Source organism: Malaclemys terrapin, chromosome 13, assembly GCF_027887155.1.
Source record: "Malaclemys terrapin pileata isolate rMalTer1 chromosome 13, rMalTer1.hap1, whole genome shotgun sequence".
Taxonomy (NCBI): domain Eukaryota; kingdom Metazoa; phylum Chordata; order Testudines; family Emydidae; genus Malaclemys; species Malaclemys terrapin.
The window spans coordinates 42,879,852-42,897,979 of NC_071517.1; the positions used below are offsets into that span (position 1 = coordinate 42,879,852).

The following is an 18,128-nucleotide window of genomic DNA, read 5'->3' on the forward strand; positions in this document are numbered from 1 at the left end:
AAATAATCTGTGTTCCCGCACAAGAGACATTCACTTAACTCTCATAACAAATCTGCGTCCAAACAGATTTTCACCAGACGACGAAGAGGAAAGCGCCTGACCTAAAAATTCTCTCTGTCAAATGTAAAATTTGAATTGATCAAACTCTGACAACATTTTTAAAATGGCAAAAGTGGTTCTCCCCATCTCCACAGTCCCTGCTCAAAACAAAGGCCAAGAGGTTTAGCTTCAAATGCTCTGAAATAAATCCACCTGTTATTTATTATTATTATCATAGCACCTGGGAACTCCAGACATGGACCGCCCCCCCGACCCCCGTGTTAGGTGCTGTCCAACCACAGAACCAAAAGCTACTCACTACCCCATAAACCTTCCTGTCTAAAAAGACCAGACAGACACAGTGTGCAGAAGGGGTACAACACACAAGCGGAGCGAACAACGTGGTGGTGGCAAATTGAACGCTAGTGCCATGGTGGGTTGCTGGGTTTTTTTTTTTTGCAGAGGAGGGGTCAGTTAGACGGGGATCGTCTCAATGGAAAGGGAAGGGGAGGGGAGGTGGCGAGGAATAGAGAGACGTGGAGCGATGCGGAGATGAAGAGACTGTGTGCATGGCTTGGGTATATAAAAGGTTAACCAGTAAGCATTAGGCTTACCGGTTAACCAACCTTCACCGTTAACCCCGGCGGCCCCACGCCAGGCTGGCGGGAGGGATCACAGCCCCGGCCGCGCTGGCTGGAGCAGCCCCGGCATCGGCCGCACTGGCGGGGCCCCAGCCCCAGTCGCACTGGCAGGACCCCAGCCCCGGCCAGGTCGGAGCGAGCCCCCAGCCCCCCCCATGCTAGGCCTCCCCCCAGAGCTACCTCAGTTAACGGTTAACCGGTTAAATGATATAATTTTAATAGTTTAACTGGTTAACTTTTTAAACCAATATTTACGTCCCTAGTACGGCTACACTGCATCCAGCTATGGCATTGTAGCTAGGCTGCCGCTTCCTACATTGCTGGAACATTGTTTTTGTTTTGTTTTTTTCCCCATCACTGTCGTCCCTCCATCTCTCCGAGAGGCGGTAGCTAGGTCGGCAGATGAATCCTTCCGTCGACCTAGCCGCGTCCGCACCGGGAGTTAGGTCAACCTCACTATGGTGCAGAGGGAGTGACATTTTTTAAGTGTAGATCAGGCGGGAGGGAAGTGGGAGGATTGGAGCAAACAGCCAGCCAGCCAGCATAGGGCAGAGAAAGTCCAACTGCAGCTGTAGAAAGTTCTCGGAGGGCTAGTCCGGTGAAGGCACTCTGTGCCGACGGGAGAGAGAACTCTTCTGTTGGTATAGAGTTATCACCAGGCTCAATTTTGACTGGCCTGGCCAGTTTTTTTATGGATTTGATAGTTGCCAAAAAAATAATTTAATCTGCCAGGTTTGGGGTTTTTTTTACATGGGGCTAAAGATTTTCATTTTAGTCTCACAATACACTAGCAGGACACAGAAACTTTTCACAGTGGCTAGCCCAAAGGTGCTGCAATGTTCCCATCTGTATTTTCCGCAGTTTAAGCAATAACAGATCCAAACTGTGGAAAATACAGCAGGTGTCTGCCCATCCATACACAAGCGCACCGCAGAGGTGTGTGCGAGAGGGTATGAGTAGGGCCCTACTAAATTCACGGCCATGAAAAACGCATCACAAACTGTGAAATCTGGTCTCTTGTGTGCTTTTACCCTATACGATACAGATTTCACGGCGGAGATCGGCATTTTTCAAACTGGGGGTCCTGACCCAAAAGGGAGTTGCGGGGGGGGGGAGGGGTGTCGCAAGGTTATTTTAGGGGGGTTGCGGTATTGCCACACTTACTTTTGCACTGCTGCTTTCAGAGCTGGGTGGCCAGGAAGCGGCGGCTGCTGGCTGGGCACCTAGCTCTTAAGGCAGCACCCTGCCAGCAGCTGCCCCAAAGTAAGGGTAGCAGTACCACACCCCCCCTCCAATAACCTTGTGACACCCCCCCCACACACATACAGCTCCTTTTTGGGTCAGGACCCCTACAATTCCACCACCGTGAAATTTCAGATTGAAATAGCTGAAATCACTACATTTACGATGTTCAAAACCCTATGACCGTGAAATTGACCAAAATGGACCATGAATTTGGTAGGGCCCGAGGCATGAGTCACATAAGTGACCGTTGAAGGGGGGTGGGGGTTGTGGAGTTGCCTCGTGGGGGCTGCGTGCTGGATTCTTTGGGGGGGGGGCATTTCAAAGGTGGTAATCCCATGTCCGTATAATAATTCCACCTCCCCAAGAGGCTGGCAACTAGGTGGCCCCTACCTGCCGCTCATGTGGCCTGCAGCCTTGTGCCCCCGAGTATGGGGGGCAAGGGGTGTCTCTCCTCCACATGGGGTTGCTGGGCCAAGGGCTGGCCCCAGCTGGGCCCTATTTTCCCTGGATAGCGACTTTCAGCCCTACAGGGGTGCGGGACCAATTTGTACAGTGTGTGTGGGGGGGGAGGGGGGGAGCTGAAAGTCATTGAAGCAAACACCAAACCTTCAGATGATGGGAACCCCTTCAAGTCAGGGGGTGCGGCAGCAGCACCCCTATTTCCAGCGCCTATGGGGGAAGCCCCCTGACATTGTCCCCTGCCCCCCAGACTCCCCGGGGACTCAGTAGCAGGGGCAGCAACTGGCTTCTCCTCTCTCTGCTCCTTACCTTGAGCCCAGGAGAGTCAGTCTGCCCAGGGACGCTGCAGCGATGGGGATCCGGGCAGGGCTGGGAGCTGGGAACCTCCCTCCCCACTGCTTGCTCCCGCTGCCACTTCCAGCGTCTCTCCCGTCTCAATCCCCTGCAGGGAGAGTCCCCACCCGGGCTTTGCGGAGGGGTTTCTCCGGCTCCCGCAGCTCCCTTCTAGCCCGGGAAGTTCCGCCGCAGCTCACAGGAAACCCGGGGAGAGAGAGAGACCGAGAGAGGCTCCCAGCCCTGAGCCATTCACCAGAGCCCTCTAGTGGGGACAGCTGCGGAAACCTCGCCCCAAGATCGCCGCCAACAGGGGCAAAGCCAGCGGCTCTGTCTGTCGGGAAAGCACCCCCAGGGACCTCCCCCTTGGGTGGGCCCTAGAGATGCCATGGCTGGATGGTAGCCCAGGTGCGGGAGGAGAGAGCTTTGGCTGGACCACCTGCTGTTGGGGAGAGAGACAGGCTTCCCAGCTTACCCAGAGCCCTGCGTCCCGGCTGGGGAGCTACGCAGAGCGTCACATTGGCCTAGATCAGGGGCTCTCAAACATTAAAAGACCCTTTAAATGAGGTCGCCAAGGCTGGTGTTAGACTTGTTAGGGCCTAGGGCCAAAGCCTGAGCCCCATCCCCCAGGGCAGACTTCAGCTTTGCCCCCCCCACTCCCGCCAGCCGGCGCAGCGGGGCTGGGATGGGCTCGGGCTTTGATCCCCCCTCCTGGGTTCATGTAGTAATTTTTGTTGTCAGCAGTGGGGTCACGGTGCAATGAAGTTTGAGACCCGCTGGCCTACATGAGAGGGACAGCGGGCGCACAGGGAGATAGGTAATGATCAGGCAGCGTTATAATTAGCTCAGGTATATATGAGTGGCAATGGATGGCTGGGGACATGCGGGCAGGGCCGGCTCCAGGGTTTTGGCCGCCCCCATCAGCCAAACAAAAAAAAAACAAAAAAAGCCGCGATCGTGATCTGCGGCGGCAATTCGGCGGAAGGTCCTTCGCTCCGAGCAGGAGTGAGGGACCGTCCACCGAATTGCCACCGAACAGCTGGACGTACCACCTCTCTCTTGGTAAGCTGGTGCCTGGAGCCGGGCCTGCATGCGGGGCTAGACTCGTCTAGGGGATCAGTGGACCAATAGACAGATCTGGGTGCTGTGTAATTATTCAGCACGGAAGTGCACCACACTTCTTAATCCAGGCTTGGCAGCACTGGGTTTTTATTGGTTTACAATTTCAACGGATAATTCCCCGTGTTTATTTTTAAGCAGTTTCCTCTCTTTAAATTTTCACGGTTGCAGAGGATCAGACAATGGAGAGGGGGCAGGTTTTCATTGTGGAATGACACCAAGATTCAAAAAGTTCAAGTTTTAGGACCAGCCGTCACCATCCCACGTTGTAATATGCCAAATAAATGACCCTAAATCAAACTCGACTAAGCTGCCAAGCGGCATGTTTCTTACTTTGCCTTGCGGTACGTTTCGGTTGTTATCCATGGGAAGGTTGGTTCATGGGTTTGTGCTAGGGTGACCAGACAGCAAATGTGAAAAATCGGCACGGGGGTGGGGGATAAGAGGAGCCTATATAAGAAAAAGACCCAAAAATCAGGACTGTCCCTATAAAATCGGGACATCTGGTCACCCTAGTTTGTGCATGGGCCGTGAAATCGACATTCACTGATATTTACAGACGAACCTCTAATCCTTCCAAGCCCACCTCAATCTCTTGCTCAAATGACCCCACATTTGGATCACTAACCAGGGCACTGGAACGGGGGGTGGGGGGCTAGGAGGCCATGGCCCTCCCACTTTTTACTGTCCATAAGGGCGAGTGACGTGGGGGCGCCTCAGGGGAAGAGGCAGTGCAGGGGCATGGTCTGGGGCAGAAGGGGTGGTGCAAAGGCAGGGGGCCTGGGAGAGGAATGGGCCATGTGAGGGTTGGGGACCAGGGAGAAGAGGCAGTGCGGGGGTGGGGCCTCAGGGGGGGACGGTGAAGCACATGGGGCCATGGTTCGGATGCATGTGGCCCCCCATTTTTAGGGCACTTCCGCCGCTCCTGTCACTGATCACTAAGCATGTGAGTGAAGAGTGCTGTGCTGCGTCTTTCTCCTCCCCTTTCCCCCCACAACATATAGCCCCCTCTGCCTCCATTTCCAGCTCACCCTCCACTTCCTGTCCCATTAAGCCAGTAGCAGTTCAAGAAGCCAGGTATGCACAGGTGTGTTGGTAGAATCTGTGACCTTGAAGAAAAGTGGATTTGTTTTGATTGGGGGGGGCAGTATCTCAGTAATCTCATGCTCAAATGACCTGAAATTTGAGTCACCAACCCTCTCCAGGGGCCCCCAGAAGGCACAGCAAATTGCAGGACAATCTGGGTAGGCACATGGATTTTGGGGACACCTAGGGCTTGTCTACACTTGAAACCCTCTTGCAGCTGCAATTAAAACTCCTACGTCCTGTAGGCTCCTCTGTCTGCACATGCTCAGTCTCAGTGTAACCCTTTGCCGCTCATTAGCTTTAGGCCTGGTTGACCCAGATACTTCGCTCAAGGGTGTGAAAAATCCACCTCCCTGAGCAACGCAGTTCTCCTGACCTAGCCCCCGGTGTTGACAGCAGTAGGCTGGGTTACGTCTACACGGCGCATTAAGCCTGGGCTTGTGGACTTGGTGTTTATGGACTTGCTTGTGGACTGGTGGCACCCAGGCTTGGAGCGTCCGCACTGCATTGTAAACCTGGCCTTACAATTGCCAGACCCGGGTCTCCCTGCCCTGCTAATGGCAACACGCAGGCCTTCTGACTCAGATTTGCGGCTTGAGCCGCGTCCACACTGCAAAATGACAGAGCTTGGAGCTGCGTCACAGTGGTACTTCGGCTCTCACCCACCCCCACAGCGAGGTCCTAGGACCTGGGTCCAGAGTGCTTGCTAAGCCGAGTCAGACTAATTTGTGTGTGGACAGAAAAGGGGGCTTGGACTTAACCCTGGGTCAGAGCCTGGGGTTAATGTGGAGGGTAGACATAGGGCTGATCTACGCTAGGAAATTGGTCGATATAACTTAGGGGTGTGAAAAATCCACTCCCCTGAGCGACGTCGTTAAACCGACCTAAGCCCCAGCCTGGCCGGCGCTCGGTCGAAAAGAGAATTAGCTACTCGGGATGTAGTGTCCCAAATTGCTATCTGACATCATTTGCTACTTAGGGTGTGTACTGAGCATGCTCACACGAACTGCGCATGCTCAGTAACATCTGCTGAAGCCGCTGCCCTCACCCTGCCCTTACTTGGCATCAGATTCTTCGGACCGCTTTTTACAGGGGCTAAAAGGGGGCAAAGTGGAGGAGGCGAGTGGCCAGGGGGCGGAAGTTGACTGGCCGGGGAAGGGGGGGGTCAAGCAGCTGGAGGCAGGGTAGCAACTTGTGACAGAGCATGGGGTGCGGGGGGTGTCTCTCCTCCCCATGGGGTTGCTGGGCCGAGGGTTGGCCCCAGCCGGGCCCTATTTTCCCTGGATAGAGACTTTCAGTCCTACAGGGGAGCAGGAACAGTTTGCATGGGATGGGGGGGGGGGGCTGAGAGCCATTGAACCAAACTGCAAACCCTGCAGATGCTGGGAACCGCTTCAAGCGGGGGGAGGCGGCAGCCGCCCCCTAGTCCAGCACCGATGGGAGCTTGGGAAGGGGGTGCTCGGCGCTGTCCCCGCTAGAGGGCTCTGGGTATGGCTCAGGGACGGGAGGCGGCAGCGCTCTCCCCCTCCCCCGGCCGTGTGTTTCCTGTGATCAGCAGATCAGGGGGCTGAACTTCCCAGGTTAGCGGCTGCTGCTTCCGTAGCGCTGAGCCCAGCCCGGGTGGGGACCGTCTGCGGCGGCTGCAACCAGCCCCGGGCTCTGCCCGCCCCAGCCCCCGAGCCGGAGCCTGCAGGTGATGGGGGGGACCCGGGGGAAAGGGTCGGGGCCGGGCAGGAAAGTGACTCTGCACCCAGGGCCCCTGCTCGCCCCAGCTCGGCTCCCGGAGGGGCGGGGGTCTGCGAGTCCCAGAGCTGCTGCCGTCCCTGAAGCCTCCCCCCGGCTCTCAGCAGCTGATCCAGCGCTTGGAGAGCGAACCCCCCCGGGAACAGGACAGTCTCCCAGGCAGAGGGGGAAGGAGACAGAAAAGGGGTGGGGGAGAGCGGGAGGGGCAACAGGAGCAATAAGTGGGGAAGGAGGTTCCGGGCTCCCAGCCTTGGCCAAATCCATCCCTGGGCAGAGCTGACTTTCCTGGGACCCACCCAGGTGCGGAGCCAGGAGAGGAAAAGCCAGGTCCTGTCTCGCCTGAGTCCTGGGGGACAGTGTGTGTGTGTGGGGGTGTCCCCCAAAGCGGCCCCATTGACTCTGCTCTTTGCTAGCATTTGGTTCCGAGACTCTGTCACTGGGTGGGTTTAGTGCTGTTGGGAGGGGCCGGGTCTGCGCTGGGATAAAGCAACCCTGCGTTTTCCCAGCCTGGCCCAGTCCATCTGTTCGCAGGGAGAGAGCGGGGGTTGGGGGGCAGGGAAGAGATCGGGGTGTGACATGGACTTAAACCAGTTCTGCTCTCCAGTCACCCCGCTCCTCCCACTCTTTTGGGTACAAACTTTCTGGGACTCGGCTCATCTGAGACCTTATTATCAGGAAGAGACAAAAACTGGAGGAGGCGGAAATTTCCGCATCTGTGGCACGGGGGAGCAGCTCCCCAAAGCACCCAGTTCCGTTCAGGAGGGGGAGTCTAACCTGGGACACAAGAGGCCTGCAATCAGCACTCCTGGGAACGGCGTAGGGGGTTTTGGGGAAGGCTGGGATCGCCCCAGGAACAGCAGGTGCTGAGCGGGGCTCTCTTGTTCTTTCAGGTGCTTTAAAGGAGCCGGCTGCGTGTTCCCGATGGAGAAGTGGCTCTTCCTAGATCCTCGGCAGAGGGCCCTGTACAGAGATGTCATGCAGGAGAGCTACGAGACCCTGATGTCCCTCAGTAAGGAACTGTCTGCCTTCGGTTATGGGAAGTTGCCCATACCCTGGGGCTGTGCACAGTGCTGGTCAGCGTGAGGAAGAGCAGCTCCTAGGCGGCTCTAAGTTACTCTTTGCTTCTCATGGACCTCTGTGCTCCTGGGATGCAAAGCACAGCTCTGCCCTAGTAAGGGCCGGCTTTAGCAAGAGCGGGGCCCGATTCCTGGGGGCGTGGCTTGCTGCAAGCCCCGCCCCCGGGAATCAGGCTGCGCTCCGGCCGGAGCTCCAGCCGGGGTCGTGGGGCTTGGGTCTGGCCTGGAGCCGCTCAGCTGGGGCCGGGCTGGAGCTGAGCCGGGGGGCCGGGCCCGAGCCGAACCTGAGCCGGACCAGACCCAAGCCGGGCCGGGGGGCCGGACCCGAGCCGGGCCAGGCTGGGGGGCCAGGCCGGAGCCGAGCCAAGCGGGCCGGGCCGGTGCGCTTGGCCAGAACTGGGGCCGGCGCCCCGGGGCCGGAGGTGTTCGACCAGGGCCGGACTGGGCCGCGCCTCCCCGGAGCGCTTCTCACGTCCCCGTCCCACACCCCTGACTCCGCTTACCAGGTGCTGCCTGCCCACCCCTGCTTCTTTTCAGACTTCCCGCGAACCTCTGATTTGCGGGAAGCAGGGGCGGGGGAGGAGCAGGGGGCGGAGCGTTCAGGGGATGGGAGGACGGGGAAGTGAGCTGGGGGTGGGGTGGAGAGCTGTGGCACGGGGCCCTCTTAGCGCGGGGCCCAATTCAGCCGAATCGGCTGAATCGGCCTGAAGCCGGCCCTGGCCCTAGTGACCGGAGTCCCACAGTTCTCACAAAGCACCTTTGAAATCAGTAGGAGTTTTGTCTTGTCCCCCTGCAACTCTGGTACTGGCCACCGTCCGAGATAGATATGGGCTAGATGGACCATTGCAGTGCCCCGGTTTGGCCATGCTTATGTTGGGTGAATACTGCAAGGATTAATTAGTAATAATATTTGCTTTTGTGTCACCTCGGGGGTAACAGATCAGAATCCAGCTCTACCTCGTAGGACATTTTGGAAAAATTCCATTGAAATCCAATGGGGAAAATGTCAATTTTGACAGAACCCCTTTTCCAATGAAAATGTTTCGACCAGCTCAGTTCATTCAAGACTTGTAGCTTCATTCATGGGCACAAAGGGGTGGAGTTAAGGGCTGGCTTCAACCGGGCGCTCAAGCACCAGGGCCATGGAGGTTCCATAAAGCCTTGAATAGAATAAAGCAAAACCGCGGCTCTGCCCCGGCCTGGCTTGTGAGCGCGTCATGGCGCAGCTTTAGTGCTGGATTCACAAAGTTTTTTGTTTTCGTGTCATTTCCGAGGTTGTGGTTTGGTTTTAAGGAGAAGCAGGTTCGATTACCAAGGCTGCCCGGCTCAGCCGGCTTGCACAGAACTGCAAATAGAGCTCACCAATTAGAGAAAGGGGGTGAATTGGTGGCTAGGGCTATGGGTTGGGATTTAAGAGTGTTGGGTTCATTTCCAACTCTGCCACCACCTTCCTGTGTGACCATGGCCAAGTCACTGCATCTCTCTGGGCCTCCATTTTCCTGTCTGTAAAACAGGTATAATGATCCTTGCTTGTCTATTTAGTTTGTAAACTCTTGTGGGAAGTAACTGACTCGGTTTGTGTCTGTGCAGCGCCTGGCACAACGGGGCCCTGATCTCAGCTTGGGCAGGGACTGTCTCTCGCTGTGTGTCTGTGCAGCGCCCGGCACAGCGGGGTCCTGATCTTAGCTGGGACAGGGACTGTCTCTCTCGGTGTCTGTGCAGCGCCCGGCCCAACAGGGCCCTGATCTCAGCTGGGGCAGGGACTGTCTCTCCCTCAGTGTCTGTGCAGCGCCCGGCACAATGGGGCTCTGATCTCAGCTGGGACAGGGACTGTCTCTCTCCGTGTCTGTGCAGCGGCCGGCACAACGGGGCCCTGTAACACACATAATAGTAACAGGTGCTATATAGCAGAACTGCTGAGCATCTTGAACTCTGCCATCTTCAAATGCGGCCACCAGCAGGTGATTTGCCCTGTGCCTCCTGAGTACCGAGGACAATTCACCCCTTCATATTAACTGGACAACTTGTGTCCTTAAAGCCCTGCGCTCAGGATTCCCCCCTCCTTAACGCTGGCTGACCCCGGGGTGCTGCATATGGGCCATGGAGCCATACCCAGCGTGCTTCACAGATAGGGCAGCTGCGTGCGGCAGGGGCCATAGGTGCCCTGCTCACCCATCTAAGGAACACAGCTTGCCTCAGGAAATCCCGAGCGATCAACCCAGTAGTAGTACCGGGGCCAGCCAATAGGGGGAGACATGCTCACACACTGCCCCAGGCCCAGCTGGTGAGAAGGCAGGAGAGACAGGCCAGGGGTGGGGTGGGACTGGGAAAGCCCACGCTGGGTGAGAGGAGGCTGCCAGGCCAATGGCTTGACAAACCCTAATCTCTTCCCTCTTTTATCCCCCTACCCGTGCGCAGAATATCCCATCCCTAAACCGGATGTGATCTCCCGGCTGGAGCAAGGGGAAGAGCCGTGGGTCTCCCCGGATCTCCAGGGCTCTGGGGGAAGGGACCTCCCAAGAGGCGCCAGCCCAGGTGAGGAAACCCGTTGGACCACTTCAGAAACCATCTGGGAGCAAAGTCAGGAGCTGGCTTTCCTGAGGAAGCCCCCCGGGAGCTCTCCCAGTTCCGGCTCAGCACCTTGGCTTGAGGGCCAAGCTTTTTGGGGCCCTTCCACTCAACACGATGGCGTTTGCAACAACTTTGGGACGCCACGTCCGCTCAATTCCAAAGTTTCAGGGCATGTTCTCGGCACGAGCGGTCAGAACTCGATCGACTTTGGGGAAAATCAGACAACCGAAAATGGGGGGAGCACCGGGGGGGGGAGGGGGAAAGGGCACGCACACGGAGCCCCTGCCAGCTGTGGAGCCCAGCCACAGATTCCAGCACCTCTGCAGTTGTCTGTAGATCAAGCCGCTGGTTGATGGTGCCGTGGGCACTTTCTAGCCTAACTTACTGCCTGGTCTCCTCTCTGCCCATCCTCCCAGTGGCCCCCAGGATGACTTCTTTCCCAGACAGAAAGGAGAGGGGCATTCACAGCCCCTAGAAAAGGGGGCACAGCGAGATTGGGGGTGCACACAGAGCCCTTGGCATAGTGCAGGGGCGGGCAAACTTTTTGACCTGAGGGCCGCATCGGGTTTCATAAATCGAATGGAGGGCTGGTTAGGGGAGGGGGTCATGGCCCGGCCCCTAACCTTCTTTCTGCCCCCCACCCCGGGACTCCTGCCCCATCCAACTCCCCCGTTCACTGGCAGCCTCCCCGGGACCCCTGCCCGGATTCCCCTGCTGGGAACCTGCCCCTGACTGCCCCCTGCTGCCCCATCCAAGACCCCCTCTCCTTCCTGAGTGCCCCCCCCCCCCGGGATCCCTGCCCCCATTCGACCCCCTGTTCCCCCTCCGACCCCTATCCACGCCCCGGCCCCCTGACCACCACTCCGAACTCCTCTGCCCTCTATCCAACCCCCCCTTCTCCCTGCCCCCTTACCGCACTGCCTGGAGCATCGGTGGCTGGCGGTGCTACAGCCGTGCCGCCCGGCTGGAGCCAGCCACGCAGCACAGAGACCGGATCAGGCCGGGCTCTGCAGCTGTGCTGCCCCAGGAGCTCACAGCCGTGCCACCCAGAGCGTTGCGCCGGTGGCGGGGCGAGCAAGCCGAGGCTGCGGGGAAGGGGAACAGCAGGGGAGGGGCCGGGGGCTAGCCCTACTGCACCAGGAGCTCAGGGGCCGGGCAGGAGGGTCCCGCAGGCGGTAGTTTGCCAATCTCTGGCATAGTGGAAACGGAGTATGGGGGAAAGGGAGGAGTGAGGACAGGGGATGGGGAGTCCCTGCAATGGAGGTAGAGAGAGGCCAGGAGCCCCTTGGGCGTGCAGGGAGCCCGGCCGACAGGAGCAGCAAAGCCTGCGACCCTCCAGTCGTCTCCTCCTGGAGGACGGGGCCGCTCCTGCCTGGCCGCCCCCTCCCTCTGCCTGCCCTCTGGCGGCTCAGGCAGGAGAGAGAAGCACGAAGGGTCCCCTCTTCTCTCCTCCCTGGGGAAGGGCTCGGTGGGCAGGGCAGAGGGGAGTTCAGAAGGGACCATCCTGACCCTCTCGTCTGGCCTCCCGCGTAGCCCAGGCCAGAGACGTCCAGCCCGGGCCCTCTGTGGGTTTGGTTCACCCCAGTGTCCACTTGCCCGCCTCTTTCCCCCGGCACACAGCATGGCTTACGTCTGGACTCTCTCCTTATCCCAGGGACCGCGAGCGAGACCGAGAGGGAGGCTCCGCGGCCAGGAGGCCCCGAGACGGCATCATCGGAAAGCAGCCGGGGGAAGGTGGCCCGCAATCCCAAAGGGGGCAAAGCTGGCAGGTCCGGAGGCCAGCAGGGAAAGCCGCCGGGGAAGAGACGGGGCAGAGAAGCTCCGTGCAACGGAGGCTTCAAGAAAGTCCGGGATGGGGCAGCCCCGCGGAGAGGCCGATCGGGGGAGAGCCCCGAAGCCAGGCTCAGCGTGGACGGTAGCAGGCAACGTCCTGCGGGAGAGGAGCCCTCCCTGTGCCCAGAGTGTGGGGAGAGCTTTACGGAGAGCTCCGCCCTCCTTACCCACCAGAGATCCCACACGGGGCAGGGCTCCTACCCGTGCCCGGAGTGTGGGGAGAGCTTCATCGAGAGCTCCGCCCTCCTTACGCACCAGCAGTCCCACGCGGGGCAGGGGCAGGAGCCCGGCCCGCGACGCCGGCCCCAGGCCCCCGGCGGGAAGCGTTACCGCTGCTCGGAGTGCGGGGAGCGCTTCCGGGTGAGCTCCCACCTGGCCACCCACCTGCGCCTCCACACTGGGATCAAGCCCTTCCAATGCGCCGACTGTGGGAAGGGCTTCGACTGGGGCTCGCACTACGCTCGGCACCGGCGGCTGCACACCGGCGAGCGGCCCTTCCAGTGCGCCGACTGTGGTAAATGTTTCGGGCGCAGCTCCCACCTCTACCGGCACCAGCGGGCCCACGCCGGCGGGAAGCCCCTGGAGTGCCCGGACTGCGGCAAGGCCTTCAACAGCAGCGCCTTCTTCCACAAGCACCAGCGGGCCCACGCCGCCCCCCGCCAGCCCCACCGCTGCCCCGAGTGTGGGGAGAGCTTCCCCCGCAGCGCTGCTCTGGCCCGGCACCGCCGGAGCCACCGGGGCGACAAACCCTTCCGGTGCGGGGACTGCGGGAAAGGCTTTGCCTGGAGCTCCCACCTGGAGCGGCACCGGCGCGTCCACACCGGCGAGCGGCCCCACACCTGCGGGGAGTGCGGGGAGGCTTTCAGCCAAAGTGCCCACCTGGTGAAACACAAGCGGGTGCACACAGGCGAGAGGCCCTATGGGTGCCCGGACTGCGGGAAGAGCTTTGGGGACAGCTCGGCGCTGGCCAAACACCGGGGGTGCCATGCCAGCGGGGGGAGACGCCGCCTGGCTGTGAAACGCCCGGCGGCAGAGAGACCCCATCGGTGCGGCGACTGCGGGAAAAGTTTTGCTCGGAGCGCGGCGCTGGTGAGGCACCGGAAAAGCCACACGGAGAGGCAACCCAGTGGTGGGGAGAGCTCAGCCCAGACGAGCCCCCTGAGGGAGAACTCCTCCCATCCCTGCCCCGACTGCGGGAAAAACTTCCCTCGAGCCTCCCAGCTGGACAGACACCGGCGCCTCCTCCACACGGCGGGTCAGCCCCACCGGTGCCCACAGAGCGCAGCGCTGGCCAAGCATCGCCGGGGCGACAGACCCTTCCGGTGCGGCGACTGCGGGAAAGCCTTCACCTGGAGCTCGCACCTGGAGCGGCACCGGCACGTGCACACCGGCGAGCGGCCCCACACCTGCGGGGAGTGCGGGGAGGCCTTCAGCCAGAGCGCCCACCTGGTGAAACACAGGCGGGTGCACGCAGGCCAGCGGAAGAGCTTTGGGGACAGCTCGGCGCCGGCCAAGCACCGGGCCGGCAAAGAGGACGCCTCCCACCGCTGCGGCGACTGCGGGAAAAGTTTCAGCTGCATCACAGACCTCGACCGGCACCAGCCTTCCCATGCGGCGGAGAAACCCTACCGGTGCGGGGACTGTGGGAAAAGCTTCAGCCAGGCACCGGCGCTGGCCAGGCACCGGCGGCTCCACGCCGCTGGGGGGAAACCCTTCCGCTGTGCTGACTGTGGGAAGGGCTTCGCCTGGAGCTCCCACTGGGAGCGGCACCGGCGCGTCCACACCGGTGAAAAGCCTTTCCAGTGCGCCGACTGTGGGAAATGCTTTGGCCGTAGCTCCCATCTCTACCGGCATCAGAGGAACCACCCCGGAGAGAAACCCTCCTCCCAAGGGGCTGAGTAAGGGGGAACACGACCACCAGGAAGGGACCCTAATGAGACAACAGGGAAACCAACCCCAGGAACCCTCCTGCCAAAGGTGCAACTAAGGGGGAAGGTGTCTGCCAGGGACGAGATAACAAGGAGTCCGCCTAGGAGAGGAACCCCTTTGAATTCAATCCGTATTAGGGCTAAGAGATCCAATCCACGCGCTAACCGGGGATAACACTCCTCCATCACACGTGTTCGGCTGCCCCCTGCCGCTTATCAGCGACCCCCTGGCGGCCGGCACGCCATGAAGCGGGATCTCCTCCTCTCATCCGAGTTGGATGGGCAGCAGCAGGGGGAGGGAGGGAGACAGGGGATGTGCTGTCACTTTCCCTACCCCACATCGACCCCTGACGTCCACCCTCACGCAGGCCCTCTCCCCTGTCTCTATCTCCCCTCCACCGGGCAGGTGTCAGGGCCGCCTCCCGCTCGTCCGTGGATGAAATAAAGGCTCGAGAGAGAAACTTGTCGCACAGAACAATCCATGACCCAGTGGTTGTTTCAAAGGAGGCACTGGACAGAAGGTGGGGAAAGGCAGAGGTGCCGCTTCTCAGCAGGCAGCACCCAGCACTCAGGCTCTCCGGAGGAGAGGAGACCAGGCTGCAAAGGTTGAAATGGAGAACCCTGGAAATGGGAGGCAGAACGGACCTGTGGGACTCACTGCTGCAGGATAAGGGCGCATTTCGGGATGGCTTCCTGCAAGGGCTCACAGGCAAAGGGCTCGAAGTCCCAGGAGCATTCGGGCCTTGGTGCCACATTTACATCGTCCCCCATTAGCCGGAGTGTCGCGTTTATACCATTCCCTGTTAGCCAGAACACGTTCCCCATTAGCTGAGCGATTCTTAGACCTGCTGTGTCAGGGCACGTTTCAAAGCAGGATCCAGGATTTTCACCGGTGCCGACGTTGGGAGTCGAGTCTGGGAGACAAGAGGCTGAAATGGGGAGAAGGAAGCGAGACCCTGATCCCTTTAATGGTTCCTGCTGCAGTCAGGAGGAAAGGGGGCAGGAGGAGGGAGGCGGGAGCTGGTCGAAATGCTGGGTTTGAACCAGAGACAGCCAGAGTTAAAAGCATGAGTAGCTGCTACCTCTTGATTTAAAGCTTTGAGTCTGGCTCTGTCCCCATGGAATACTGGAATACCGCGTACAGATGGGGTCTCCTCATCCCAAAAAAGATACACTGGCACTAGAAAAGGTTCGGAGAAGGGCAACTAAAATGATTAGGGGTTTGGAACGGGTCCCATATGAGGCGAGATTAAAGAGGCTAGGACTCTTCAGCTTAGAAAAGAGGAGACTAAGGGGGGATATGCTAGAGGTATATAAAATCATGAGTGATGTGGAGAAAGTAGATAAAGAAAAGTTATTGACTTATTCCCATAATAGAAGAACTAGGGGTCACCAAATGAAATTAATAGGCAGCAGGTTTAAAACAAATAAAAGGAAGTTCTTCTTCACGCAGTGCACAGTCAACCTGTGGAACTCCTTGCCTCAGGAGGTTGTGAAAGCTAGGACTATAACAGCGTTTAAAGTGGGGGGGAGATGACGCCCCTTAGTGGGACCCGAATCCAGGCTGGGTCCCGTCACTGAACACAGCTGGTCACCTGTCCTGGGTAGGGATGTCAGAGACTGTCTGTGTCCCATTCAGTCCCACAAACATGCCCAGGGGGATAAAAGCCTCAGCTGGGCTGGCAGAGAAGGGGTTAACACTGCCCTATCCGGTCCCACTAGCAATTGGATCACTGAACTCCGCTTTCTCTGGGCATTTGAATTGTTGCCTATTAGAGAACGGTGCGGCCTAGCACGTCAGGGACTGGCCTGTAAATCAGGAGACCCGGACAAGACACGTACACTGCCCTATGCCTCAGTTTCCCCTCTCTCCCTTTGTCTGTTTAGACTGTGAGCTCCTTGGGGCAGAGGCTGTGGGTTCATCCAGCACAGGTTGGTCCTACAATATTCCATCGTGTGCCCAGAACCCCAGCCGTTAGAAGTGAGGTCATAGACTCCCCACCGCCTGTAATTCTGTCTACACTGGATCCCAGTCTGTCTCTCTCCACTGGTCTGTGCTTTCTCCAGCCACTCTGAAGAGCTGGATTTCTGCTGAGGGGTGGGGGGGTCCCTGAGCAGCAATGGGCTCTAGTTGTAAGGGTTTTAAAACAATGGGTGTATACGGGGAGGGTGGAAATCTGTCTACTGAGGTTTGTTTATGGGGGATTCTATTGATTTCTTTTAATAAGTAGCAGCTGCTGTATTGGTGTCATATGAATAAACTGTAACACAATCGGATCTAGGGTAACCAGACATCCTGATATTCGGGGCTTTGTCTTATATATGCACCTGTACCCCATCCCTTGGGGGGAAAAAAGTGTCCTGATTTTTCACACTTTGCTATCTGGTTGCACTAATCGGACCACCACTGTATGCATCCAAGTTGGAAGAACTTCCTTAACTCAGCTCCCTGGCTCAGCGGCGTGGGATGTGAGTGTCCGCATGTGGTGTGTGTACCACTAGGGGGCAGCATGCTCCAGCAGCTAGAGCTCTGGTAGCAGGACACCTGGGTTCCAGGGGCACCAGAACAGGGGGCCATGGCCCTCCCACTTTTTACCGTCCGGGGAGGGGCAGAGTGAGCAGGGGGCAGGGTTTTGGGGGGCAAGAAGGGGGATGGGAGCAGGGCCTCGGAGGAAGGGGTGATGCGAGGCTGGGGGGGTCAGGGATAAGGGGTGGTGTGGGGAGGCCTCATGGGAAGGGGTGGTGTGTGGGCGGGACCTCAGGGAGAAGGGGTATCCCGGGGTGGGGCCTCAGGGGGAAGGGGCAGGGCCTCAAGGGGAAGGGGCGGAGGCAGGGCCATGGTTCGGGCACCACCAGTGGCCCCCTCACACCTTTAGGAAGTTTCTGCCACCCCCGTTGTGTTCTAGTCCCAGTTCTAGAAGGGAGTGTGATAAATGTAGGGTTACCATACATCCGGATTTTCCCGGACATGTCCGGCTTTTTGGTCCTCAAATCCCCGTCCTGGAGGAATTTCCAAAAAGCCGGACATGGCCGGGAAAATAGGGAGGCATGGTAAGGGGACCGCCTCCTCCCCAGGCTCCAACTTTCCCGGCTCCCGCCGCTCTCCACCGGGTGCTGGGGCCGAAGCAACTTCTCCAGCGCTGCGGCAGCTGGAGCCCGGGGAGGAGGCGGCTGTACACTCAGATGCCGCCCGCCGCCTCTGTGCCCCTGCAGATCGGGGGAGTTGTTAGTTTTGCTGTAGCCACTCCACTCGCACTCAGGCAAAAGACGCTCGGGGGACCCCGAGTGCGAGTGGAGTGGCTGCAGCAAAACTAACAACTCCCCCGAGCTGCAGGGGCACAGAGACGGCGGGCGGCATCCGAGCGCGCAGCCGCCTCCTCCCCGGGCTCCAACTTTCCTGGCTCCCGCCGCTCTCCACCGCGGCGGGGGCCGAAGCAACTTCCCCAGCACAGCAGCAGCCGGGGGGCAGGAGGGGGAATGCGGGGTGCTCAGGGGAAAATTGGTGCGTTCTCTGCCCCCACCAGCAGCTCCCCAGCCCGGCCCCCCGCCCTAGCTCGCCTCTGCCCTCTGCCTCCTCCCCTGAGCGCACCATCCCCGCTTCTCCTCCCAGCGCTTGCCACCGTGAAACAGCTGTTTCGTGGCGTAACAAGCTGTGGGGGGGGAGAGGAGCGGGAATGTGGCACGCTCAGGGGAAGAGGAGGGGCTGGGGCGGGGATTTGGGGAAGGCGTCCAATCGGGCAGGGAGGGGGCGGAGTTGGGGCGGGGACTTTGGGGAAGGGGTTGGAATGGGGGCAGGGCCGGGGCGGGGAGGCACCAGCACCCACCAGCGCCAGGAGAAGTTGGCGCCTATGGTCCGGTGCAGTGCCTGCTGGGAAGTTTTCGCAATGTGTTGGGGGATAGAAATGACTCGCCAACGGATTTCTAGGAGTTTAGGGGTCAAGTTCCAGCCGTGCAATTTTCTTCATCCCATAATCAATTCCACCATCTTTGTAACTTCTCTTTTGTTTTAACCTTCCATACTGTTTTCTTTGAGGCTATGTTTTGAAAGATGTCTA

The 18,128-nt window shown here is 59.1% G+C and overlaps 1 protein-coding gene across 1 annotated transcript; it reads left to right on the plus strand.

Moving 5' to 3' along the window:
* Window positions 1-6,532: 6,532 nt before the first annotated feature.
* On the plus strand, window positions 6,533-16,350 carry LOC128847636 (zinc finger protein 135-like). The gene is made up of 4 exons (XM_054047204.1): window positions 6,533-6,615; window positions 7,556-7,674; window positions 10,160-10,276; window positions 11,967-16,350. The coding sequence occupies exons 2-4, from the start codon at window positions 7,587-7,589 to the stop codon at window positions 14,045-14,047; spliced, it is 2,286 nt and encodes a 761-aa protein (XP_053903179.1). The 5' UTR covers window positions 6,533-6,615; window positions 7,556-7,586; the 3' UTR covers window positions 14,048-16,350.
* The last annotated feature ends 1,778 nt before the right edge of the window (window positions 16,351-18,128 follow it).

What these genes read in the sequence shown, in the direction of transcription:
- LOC128847636 (XM_054047204.1), top strand. Translation starts at nt 7,587, where the DNA reads ATGGAGAAGTGGCTCTTCCTAGATCCTCGGCAGAGGGCCCTGTACAGA. An exon ending in CGAGACCCTGATGTCCCTCA is followed by an intron (nt 7,675 to 10,159) that starts GTAAGGAACTGT and finishes ACCCGTGCGCAG; the next exon opens with AATATCCCATCCCTAAACCG. An exon ending in CCCAAGAGGCGCCAGCCCAG is followed by an intron (nt 10,277 to 11,966) that starts GTGAGGAAACCC and finishes TCCTTATCCCAG; the next exon opens with GGACCGCGAGCGAGACCGAG.